The sequence below is a fragment of the Schistocerca gregaria genome, chromosome 6 (genome assembly GCF_023897955.1).
Source record: "Schistocerca gregaria isolate iqSchGreg1 chromosome 6, iqSchGreg1.2, whole genome shotgun sequence".
Lineage (NCBI taxonomy): Eukaryota > Metazoa > Arthropoda > Insecta > Orthoptera > Acrididae > Schistocerca > Schistocerca gregaria.
Genome location: NC_064925.1, coordinates 447,707,885 through 447,719,943, shown reverse-complemented (window position 1 = coordinate 447,719,943; position 12,059 = coordinate 447,707,885). Strand labels below are relative to the sequence as shown.

At 37.7% G+C, this 12,059-nt stretch overlaps 1 protein-coding gene across 4 annotated transcripts in view; it reads left to right on the top strand.

The window, feature by feature from the left end:
• The first annotated feature begins 215 nt into the window (after positions 1-215).
• The window catches only part of LOC126278021 (ubiquitin carboxyl-terminal hydrolase 20-like), a 160,654-nt gene continuing 148,810 nt past the window's right edge, over positions 216-12,059 (top strand). For 2 of the 4 annotated variants that reach the window (XM_049977741.1, XM_049977738.1), the window contains exons 1-3: positions 2,858-2,956; positions 5,917-5,998; positions 7,826-7,945. In XM_049977741.1, coding sequence (XP_049833698.1) covers positions 5,921-5,998; positions 7,826-7,945 — 198 coding nt within the window. In that variant the 5' untranslated portion in view covers positions 2,858-2,956; positions 5,917-5,920. Of the gene's footprint in view, positions 531-2,857; positions 2,957-5,916; positions 5,999-7,825; positions 7,946-12,059 lie in introns of those variants that run through there. The other 2 variants (XM_049977739.1, XM_049977740.1) reach the window with 2 other exon arrangements.

Genomic DNA, 12,059 nt, shown 5'->3' with positions numbered 1-12,059 from the left:
GCCATTGTATCAAAAATGCTGAAAAGCTAATAAAGATTTGTATTTAGTATGGATGCCATAGTGGCATCTTCATGGGTAGGGATTGCTTACTTAGAAAATATTGGAGGTAGTTTAAAATAAGAAAATATGTTCTCTTGGAGCTTTTCGTATAACGTTCGAAGTCTCAATTAAAGATCTGAATTATTCCTTGCAGTACTGACATTTATTTTATCTTCGGTTTGTGATCTTTGTCATATTTGTTGCCTGTGGATTTGTGATGATACAGTATTGAAATTAATTGTTGTGTGTAGTGAATGTGTCAAACGTTATTTGTGGATGGGCATTGACTAGTGGTCTCACTTAGTTTGTGGTCAAATCGTGCGTGCTTCGTAACAGTAATGAGATGATGACAGCGAAGAGAAAAAACTATTGACTGATCTGAAAGTGAGATGTGTATTGCAGTGATGTGGTATATAGCTGCTGTAGCACCAACCGATTACCATCTTTAATCGTTTAAAAATTGTGTCTAGGCGAGCTACGAAAAACTGAAGGTATGCACGGCAATGACTTAACAGTTTTTCGAATACATTTCGTAGCCGTTATTGCGCTGATATACAACATATAATTTGTTTATTAGGCTTGAAATATTATGAGAGCTTCGTAACCAGTATTTTTTCTTTGCTTCTTGTAACGATTGTTCAAAAAAATCAAAACAATGGACTCCATAAGTTGTCTTGCCATAAACTGGGTTAGTGTTAATTAAACATATAAAATATGTGAACAGCTGAGTAGTAGCTTGACAAGGCTAGGGAGAATTTAGCCTCCCATTGACGATATAGTTTCAGCGGATCCCTTGTAGGTTGATTCGTGATTTCAGGCTCATAGCTCCTACCTAGTTTGTTTGAAAGCGCAGATGAATTATAATTTTCATCGTTCACCATATTTTTGTTGTTAGTGATCATGATATTGCGCATTAGCGTACTTGTTTGTACTGTAATATCAGTCTCTCTCTCTTGTTTATGGACCATAGCAGAAATTGATTTATTATTCTTGGTGCGAGACTAATTGGTAACTCACAGAACTGTATTGATCAAAACACACACACACACACACGCATGCATGTCCCAGTACGGGGATTATGTATTTAGTTTATTGTGATCATGATTGAGTGACATGTAGCCTATGGCCAATTTCAATGTTTTATGGCATTCAGAAAGAAATTTTAATTCCTTTCCGCTCCTCCACCCACCCTTTTTGAGGTGTACAAATCATTGTGTGTACCTCATATGTAGTAAATAGATAAAAGATCTAATTTTGTCACAATATTTTTTGCATGAGAAGCTATGCTATTGGAAGGGAATAATACACATCAGGCATCAAAATCAATCTGTCTTTCTTTATTGGCACATATTAGGTTGTACTTTCATCCAAGTCATTACTGAAATATGCTACTTTCCTAATTTCCATTGCTTGTTTGTGAACTGTATAGGTTCTCCTTGCCTTGGTGAATAGTTTCTGTCCCAAGTGTAGTCTGTTGGCTCTGATGACTCTTGATAGAGACAAATACACTAGTTTTTTTCCTTTTTCTCTCTTATCAGCCAATGCTGCAGTATAATAAGAAACACAACTCTCGTCACTGTGTTGTGCAGATTCCTCACCTGTTATATTCACTGCTTGAAATGCTTCTCGTAAATCCGTAGCTGGTTTAGATTAGATTGAGGATTGGAAAGCATGTTACATCTTTTTGTATCATGGGCCTGTGAAAAAAGGCCTCAGTTCTTTTTTTAGCAGATCTCGTGGCTGTTCAGTACCATCCATCTACTTTTACTTGTGATGTCGCTGAGTTTGTCACAGTCAAAGCCAACATGCCGTATCGGACGCTTCTGTCGACCCTATATTACATTTGTAAAATATTGTGTTTGCAGAGAGCATGTTAGAGTATGTGTAATGGTGTGCATTAGTGTGGGATATTTCTTACTAAATTGTTTGAGAGTGGTGTTAGTGCTATTGGAATCCTTGATTGCTGTTAATGAGAATACATTACGAAGAGTTTATTTCACCTTGTTAGTGAATTATTGTGGTGTTTAACTGTAGTATTTTGGTGTGTTGTTTTATGTGCATAATTGTATGTTTCGTGTATATTGAAATTTTTATTTAATTTCTCATTATGTTGTTAGATGTTGGTAATTATGTTGGATTGTAAATGATTGGTAGCCCTACTATGGACGTTTTTACCTAATTAACAGTTTGACTGGTGTATTGATACAACCTGTAGTTTTTGACATTTTTCACTATGTGTAACTGTCTTGTTTTCATCACTTTGTTGTGTGATGTGGTTTAGGATTTTTGTGGTGATATTGGTCCTTCAAGTCGAGCTATAAAGTTCAATTCATGGTGTTGATATTGTGTCTTGTTACTTTTCCTGTTTTTCCCCTTGGTATGTAGTGCACATTCTTTTAGGCTTTCTGTATTGGTGTCAGTGTTTCACATTGCGCTGTATAGCTCAACTCTGGTTGCTGATACACAGTTTTGTTAGTTTTCGTGATTTTTGGCTTGGTGTGTACCAAAATTATTTTTAGGCCTTCTATACTGATGTTTGCCAGCCCGACATCATGTTTCTGTTGTTGAGAGTTTTGTGTATTTTACTGTTTGTGTGGCTTCATGGTTGTTGTGTTAGATTTTAGTTTGTCCCACCCCAAACCCCTACTTTCATGTGGTAGTTTTGTTGCTTGAATATTTGTTATAAAAAAATTTACATTTTTTTTTACATGGTGATTATATTTTTGCACTGTGGAAGTGTTTAAGGTTAACTGTCACCATCTTGAAATTTTGTTCGTGTTCTGCCTTGGAACTTGATATGTCTTTGGTCGAAGCCAACAGGTGGTATTGGATGCCCTGATTTACGTGGAGACCATAAAAGGAGCATTAATGATGAGCATCATGTGAATTACAGTTATGATGGAAGTGAAGGAACCATGTGAGACTTCAGTTGAAGCTGTTGGATTATTATATGAAACAGTTGTAAATCTGGTAGTTGATACTTTAGATTAAAAGCTTCTCCTTTCCCTGTGAAGGTAAAAATTTGTGTGGTTTTGTAGACGAGAAAAAGACCTAATTTTCATGATAATAATATTTCAACACAGAAAGACACAGCTGTTTCTGTATTTAGCATAACACAGTGTTAGTTAGCTGTATCTAACATCTTTAATGAATGTAAACACATCTATGAGAGAATGTTGTAAGATCTTATTGGTAGAAATGCGTGTATTCAACAGCTCACATATTGTTGCCAATCCACAGGTGCTCATTACGTGACAGGTAATAACTGTCACGTCCGAAGTGTTCACAAAGCTATGATATTATTGTAGTCAAGTCTTCAAAGGAAGCACTTGAGAATTCGTAAGACCCAGAAACAGATGGCCTTAGTATGCCAATGTTGTTATTTTTGAGAGGTGTGTACGAGACCTGAAGATGGCATATTGAATTGCTGAAACTCATTGTGAAAATTAAGTAAAATAACTTCTCAGTTTGCATAGCTGTTTGGTGTATTTCTTTGTTAAATATTTCATCAGCCCCTGTCCTACGTCCGCAATGGATCAACAGAGACTGTGTGCAGATTTGTCAGTTTTCAGACTACTCCAACCTCCTCCCCCTCCCTCCTCCCTCACCCAGTGATACACTATACTTTATTAACTTGGAACAGACTTCCCTACAAGAAACCAGTCTAACACAGACCTATTGCATTTGCCCATCTTGTGTGCACAAAACACAATCGGCAAGTGAAAGCACCAATAATAAGTAAAGAAATACTATCCCATATGACTGGCCTAGGTTTCTCAAGCAAGGAATCCCTCTTAATCTACCTCCAGATGTTGTCACGACACCACATACACTTGCCCCACATTTATAACAAAGCAACTTTGCTCAATTTCATTAATTCACTGCACTATGTACACTTCACACATTCCATGTAACAGCTGAAATTGGATTTAATGGCTATATAGTCACCCATAGCGGCAAAAAACCATAACTTGTACCAAATGAAATACAAAAAAATCATTTCCTGCTGCTAACAACAGGGTGAACTAACAAATCCAAAGCTAAAAACAAATCAATTGCCAGTAACTAAAGGCATTAAAATAACTCACAAAAACTCCCAGAGCACAAAGTAACGTACAGCACTATGTCAGATGCCTCAAAAAAATCACTCAAATAAAACTCCTAAACATACAAATTCAACCTTAGAGAGAACCACCACAGATGATAAAAAGCCATCTCCACATACAATGCATTCCAAATGCACTGCACAAATGTAATGTCACTGCAAGCAATTAAGAAGGCTGGAAAGATGGATGGAGAAAGCACAATCCCGAAAAGTTGTGAATATTTTAAAATTTATATTGCTCTAAAATGGTAATATATTTGCTAAATCGTTTTTGAATGGTATTAGATCTAGTATCAAGCTTCCTGGAAGATTAAAACTGTGTGCTGGACTGAGACTCGAACTTGGGACCTCTGCCTTTTGTGGGCAAGTGCTCTACCATGCAGGAGAGCTTCTGTGAAGTTTGGAAGCTAGGAGACGAGGTACTGGCAGAACTAAAGCTGTGAGGGCGGGTCTTGAGTCATGCTTGGGTAGCTCAGGTGGTAGAGCACTTGCCCGTGAAAGGCAAAGGCCCCGAGTTCGAGTCTAGGTCCTGCACACAGTTTTAATCTTCCAGGAAGTTTGATATTAGATTTGTCTGCTTTATACGAGGGAAAACCATGTCAGGGATATAAATATATACATATGCTATAGTTATGACACACATGTAAATTGAAAGTGGAGGGGAGGAGAAATAAAAGAGAAAGAACTATTGATGTTGGCGGCATTGGGCCTTTATGTGGAATCATTGGTGATAAGGGAAAATATGTGCAGGGTCGGGATTCAAACCTGGGATCTCCTGCTTACTAGTCAGTTGGGTTAAGCAGTGCCCCATCCTGGCGCAATGTTTAACATGATTGCACGCACTATCTTGACATGCTTCTCGGCTGACCCACATTCCCACCCAGTACCACCTATTGCAGTCAACAACCGTGTTCATTATGCTCACTTCTTTGAGATTCTCACAGGAGATTGAATGTACTTGTGCGTCCACACTGAGGTAGGTGGATTCATTGCCCATCGAGGCAAATCAGTTATATGAATTTGTGGTGTCTGTTCTTTCTGACATCTGGATACGTGCCACTGGGTGGGGATGTGGGTCGGCCAGGAGAGATGCCGAGATAGTCCGTGCATTTGGGATAAACACTGTCTGAATGGTGCAGTGGTTAACGCAACTGCCTAGTAAGCAGGGGATCTTGGGTTTGAATCCTGGTCCAGCACACTTTTGCACTCATCGCCTCTGATTCTGCATAAAATCCCAATGTCAGCTGGCCTCAATAGTTCCTTTCCTCTCCTCTACCTTCAATTTACATAATGTATACTTATGTGTTTAACAAGGATAAGGCATGTAGTCAACTGTGCCCATGTTGAAGGAACTATTCTGGCATTTGCCCAAAATGTTTTAGAGTGTGTATGTATAAAATCTGGACTTGCAATCTCCCATTGTCTTGGCGTGGAAAGTAAACCAAAGATGTTGTGGAGAGAAACTTCAGGCTCATTTCACTTTCCTCTATGGGGGCAAAATTGTGTGCAAGGTTTGTCAGCATGAGAAGCTGCAGCCACAGTATTCTCAGTTGTGGATCATGTATGGTGACCTGTCACAAGCTGTTTGTAGGCTATACATGATCAATACAACAGCTGCTATAGCAGTCAGTTGTTTCTGATAAATACAATTTGTTTTATTCAGATTTGATGTGGCAAAAAAGAAAGAATGTTTTATACATAGTTGGTTTTTGAGGTGTCAGATTTCCAGAATGAAATTTCATTTTTAAATAAAGAAGTTCTTATTTTTACAGTGCAATGTCTGGACGACCACTGAAGTGCCCACACTTGAACAGCGTTGATGTTACACATGCAGATATTGAGAAAGCGAAGGAGGTAAGAAGCCCGTAAGGGACCACAGTGAATTTTTCATTTATTTATTTATTTGTATAAGAAACAGTGACTGCCTTAAACTAAGGAAATTGTGTTTCGCCTCCTGAATTACTGATAAATATATTTTTTGCTGTTGGTATGAAAGCTTTACTTTGCTTAATGAAAGTACATTGTTGTACCAGTAATCACTATGCTGTCATGATCTTTGAATATCTATTTTATGAAAGAAAATATTTGAAATACCACAGTTTTCTCAATGTTTGGTGAATCAATGTTATTCTGTTGCTTACAAATGGCATTTATAGCTCATTCATAATGAGACTACTTAAATTCTACACGTTACTCCCACCCCCATCCTCACACCTTATAAATGTATATTTCCTGGTAGCATAACATTGCTTCTTTAACAAGGTTTCTTTATGTATATCAGTAATTACTCTAGACTCTTTGATGTGACTGTGCAGATGATATCGTCAGTACATTATTGTAACATGTTAAGTTTGACAGAAGTAAGGCAGTAATAAGATGGAGAAGCAGATCTTTTATTTCAGTGAAAATATTGACCATTCTTCTTTATTATGAGACTATTTTCATTTAACTCTATTTATAACAATTTACACTTCGTCTTTATTATTTGTACCATTGTTTTTTTGTTTTTAAACAATGGCCAGCATCTCTACCCTTCAGCAGTATTCATATCTGATTAACTGGATTTTGTGATGTATGCTGAAATCTCATGAAAAAACCAAATGGAGTGTGTGAATGGAAAATTTTGTTTTAGGGGGAAATGCAAATTATAAGTTAGTCTGTTTTTGGTACATGAAAGAATTTTGTATTTAAAATCTTCTTATTGCTTAATATAATGTTACTAATTGCTTTTCAGTTGATTTCAGTCAAACTATCATTGGAGATTCTTCATGAATTCTGAAATTTGATCAACTGTGAGCTAATTAATACTTTATGATCTGCCTCTGGTAGTAATGTAAATAAATTTCACATTGTAACTTTCTCATTGAAAGAGAGAGATGGAATTTAAAAAATCTGTTTTAAAGTATTAAGACTCTGGGTGCTTTTCAACAAACAAAGGGAGTAATTTTGTCAAGAAAAGCATGCTACTTAGCAGTCTGTAATATTCTTTATTAATTGTGCTTTCAGCTGATTTTGGTGGTCACACAATTAATAAAGAACATTACAGCCTACTATGGATCATGTTTCCCTTTAAAAAATTGTGGAGGCCTCGCGAAAAAAAGGGGGGGGGGATAATATTGTGGAGATCACTGCGTCGTCATAGTGAAGGTTAGGAAAAACCAGCCAAACACAGGAAGAAAAAAGAACAACTAAATAATGAGAACTTAACAACAGAATAAATAGTCTTAGTGTTTATTTATCTAGGACCAAAGCAGTGATACAGAAATAAAAAATAACTCATGTTAGTGTTGTAATTAGTGGGGATGATTTTCAGTTTTTCAGGCAGTGAGTGATGCTAATGAGTCAAAGTAGAATTTTCTGTATTGACAGAATTGTAGAAAATACAACCGAGAAACTGTATGGAAATAGCAATTTGTGAGGTAACAGGGCCATCTTTCATTGCCCTCCTGATCTCCATTGCATCTTTGTTAGTTATTGTCATATCTCTATACTGCCCTCCCTGATGATTCCTACACAGAAATTAAATACTGCAATGAGTACTCGCACTTTTATGCTGAGATCCTGACATATGATTGTGACTGATTGTAAACATTGTGTTGAAACGAGGAGTGGTCACAGTATTCTGGTTGTTTTATTTAAAATTTCTTTAAATAATTTAGTGTTCACTCTTAATTTTCACAGATCAGCAAATGTTCACTTTGTGAGTCTCGTGGACCAAACCTGTGGCTTTGTGTCCACCGAGGCTGCTTACAGATCGGCTGCGGAGAAGTACATAATGATCACAGTACGGCACATAACAAAGTGAGTATTGTTCCAACTCTGCTGTATGTATGTACGTGGGAACAACTTTATTATTGTTGGAACTTACAGAGGGTATAAACTTGATTCATTGGGGTCAAGAGAGATGTTAAATACGAGTCAACGGCTTTAGTGCCATAATGTTAATGGCTGCTGTTGTGTTATTCTGCTGCATATGTTCATACTTTTGTTAGTAGTTGGTGATGCCAACAAATTAAAAAAAAAGGGTTATGATGACACAACTGATATGTAGCTTTGTCAGGGATCTAAGTTAGGCAACAGTTTATTTTTGGGTTGGTGAAGGCAATGAATGTGATGCAAATAAAAACCTGGTTGTGGTGACAAATTAATCTGTACTTCTGCCCAATTTAAAAAAAAAAAATGCCCGTAACATATAGTCACCATATTGTTTACAGCACTTGTCACGTGTTTACTATGTCACTGGTCAAAGTCGACAACTCATATCAAACAGTCCTCTGTATCAGATGCATTGCATATAATACTGTGAGTGTAGTGTTGCCCTCGTCCATCTTTTTCTTTTCTGTACATTGTTCAGCTAGCACTCTTTCCTTTTTGAACTACAACTAATTTTCCAGTGTATACACTGCCGGAAAAAAATGGGTGCACCATTTTAGAAGTTTCCAATTCCCTCAAGATTTATTGTTACAGCAGTGCGTATGGAGTACATGAAAGGTGGTTCTTAGGTACCAGGTATTGACCTATGCTGAAACACCCAGATTAGTAGGAGGTATAGCCTCAATGGGTTGCAGCACAGGCACTGACACTGGCATCCAGTTGATCGTACTGATGACTAATACTGTCGTGGGATATGTTAGCCGTGCCTTCTCGACCTGTTCACGTGGCTCTGTAAGTGTTGTTGGTTAACAAGTCACACGTGTCACTTCTCGTCCCATCAAATCTCACGTGTGTTCGATTGGAGTCAAATCTGGGGATTGTGCTGGTCATTGAAGTTGCTGTATGTCATGCAGAACACATTGTGTTTCACTGGTAGTGTGTGAGTGAGCATTATCCATCGGAACAAGACATCGTCTTCCTGTTACAAGAATGGCAAAAGAGTGGGTGTAAAAATATTTTGCACATACTGAGCACTGGTTAGTGTCCCCTTCAGAACCACCGAAGGTGAGCAAGAGTTATAGCTTATTGCACCCTGTCTACAGTGCCTGTGATGGGGCCAGTGTGTCTTGGACGAATGCACTCTATGAGACAGCACTCTCCAGGTCCACATTGTATGTGCAAACAACCATCACTTGCATGCAGGCAGAATCTGCTTTCATTGCTGAAGAACATAGTGTGTTGTTCCACTTTACAGGTGATCTTATGACAGCACCAGTGAACCCGTGCAAGTCAATGCTGTGGCCGGAGTGGAAGACAGGCTAGAGGTGTGACACATCTATGCTAACAAGCCCTCTTCTCTGTTCTGTGGTTGCTGTACGACCTACCACTGCTGCCCTCACTGTATCATGATCCCAGCAGGCGTTTGTGGTGCGTGAATGTCTAGAACATAATGTATGGGTGTGAAAATGTTGACGTGACCACTGATAGCAGCATTGTTGCCAACTGACGCAGCACATCCAACTTGTGAGGCAATTCTGTGAATGGACCATCCCACCACTCGAAAGGCCATTATTTGACCCCTTTCAAACTTGTTCAGTTGGCTGTAGGAAGCACGAGTTCATCTCCTTGGCAGAGTTGCTTGCTTGCTTCACACATATTCTACTCAATGATTCTTTTGGCTGTGAGTATTTCTTATGAATGGCAGACACGGTGGATGTTCTGTTAGCTGTGCCACTATGCTCTCTCTTGGTGGACAACATTGCAACCATTATCAGGACATCCACTATCCCGCAGGTGGGATATTCCATCATTGGATCAAAATCGACATTGACTTTTCACATGTACTTAATTTTTTCCTCCCCCACAAATATATTTGCTGTTTTATATTAATTATCCATCATGACTTATAATGAGTGTTTAAATTTGTCTTGGTGTGATTACGTTGAATTGTACCTTCAAATGGGTTGTGATTATCATCATAATTTGAAAATATAAATAATCGTAACTCTTTGCATTTTTAGTTTTTTTCATAACTTCCTATTTAAAATTGAATAGTGTATTACTAAGTGGTATGTATTGTTACTTATATGCATAAATCTGTTAGTTTAAAGAAAGAATATGACAATTTTACGCTTGGTATTTTATCTTTTGTTTGTGTATAATGATGTACATATTTTGGTAATTATGTGAATTGACAGTTTCACTTTGCAGCGAAATTTGCGCTGTTAAATATACGTGACAAGTTAAAATTTCTGGCAGACTGGGATTTAAACCTGAACCCATACCTTTAACAGGTATTTATGTTACAGGCTGAACTAGAAAGATCTGCCTCCATGCTTCAGTTCTGTCAAAATCGTACTTGCATGACTCATACCACACTGGGTGAAAATTATTAGGGGAGTGAGAGTGGAAATTGTTAAGAAAGCCTTAGCCTCAAACAGAGGAATTTTTCTATAGTGAAATTCTTTCTCTGCATTATAGTGTGTGTTCTTTTAAAACTAATTGATGAGTTAAAACTGTGTGATCAACTAGGAGAGAGGTACCTCCAGGAACTTAAATGGGGACAAGTAATATTGTAGGAATTATAATTGTTACTCATCTGAATTATGAAACTGAATTCCTAGAAAGAACATAACTGACTGATCCTTTAGCTGTTGAGATGAATATTGCTTTTGGAAGTTCATGAATAAGTGGTGGAGCTTGGATTATGGAAAATTAACTAGAGTTATAAACAAAATAAATTGTAGTTGTCAACCTAAAGAAAGGGAAGAAACAAAGAAATCGATGGAGACGGGTTGAAACAGAGTCAGCTATGGTGCACAAACCTTCATGTGTGTATAATGTGCTGTATGTATATGAGCCGAGGTCCAGCCTGTCTTGGCACTGCTCGATACATCTCGGCATTGCTTGGTTCTTCTTTATATAGCATGACATATCATTTAGTAAGAAATCTCAGTATATGTTATGTAGTCTAGTCGCATAGTCTGTGGATACTACATATTGTTATGGAGTGACATTACAACACCGTGCATATTTAGTTGACAATGTAAAGAGTTAAAAATTACAACGTTCAACGGACTATTTGTATGGGATTCATAGTTCTGTAAATCAAAGAGAACTTGGTACTAACTATACAGGCATGAAAATGAGATGGAATTGGTGATGTGAATAACCCATTTCCTGAAGTAACGCGCACAATTACATCTTCAGTTGCACCATTTTTTATGGAATTGAACAAAGAGTATGGAGACATTATGTATCAGTGCAGAATTTTTTCGTTCATGTCAGAGGTCATCCCTGGAATGAGTTTTCAATTTAAGGTCCACTATTGTAGAATTTCTGAAGGAAAAAGAAAAGGAAGAGCGAAAATTAGATCTGGAATGAATTGCAGGCCTCACATTTTAAACAGAGTTGACTGCAGTTTCCGCCAGTAAGACATTGCAGGGGTAAGATACCACTTATTTCTGATTTCATAGCAAAAGTATATGTGTGTATAAAGAAAATTGCATTGTGGAAAAGAGAACTTGTGACAAGGAACACCATCAATTTCGCTAAGCTCACTAACGTTAATGGAAACAAGGATTTTTAACAGTGGGTTGTAGCATGGAAAGAATTCCAGGAACAGCTTTCTAAACGTTTGAGGGCACTGTCAGTTTTTCATCTGTTTTCTTGAACTGTTTTTGAGCCCGGGTGCCATTTCGGCTGAAGGCTTCCCTGTGCCTCTTTAGCTGAAACTGGGGTCATTCCATGTTAACTCCCTGCTCGAGCATCATGGATTTCAACAAAATTTTATGTGAACATTCGCACGCGTCCCCAATGAACATTGGTACTGTTAAACGCTAATCGAAGCAACACTGTTTGAGGTATAGCCACACTCCATTTGTGACTTTGCACAGACTTTGAGCTGTTATATCTTGGGATATATTTTATTGAAAGAAATAAAATTTGGCCATCTTCTAGAACTGTAAGCTTTCTCTTAAGAATAATAATGAAAAATTTTTACAAGCCACATTCAGGCAGAAAATTTTGGACAAATTGGCCC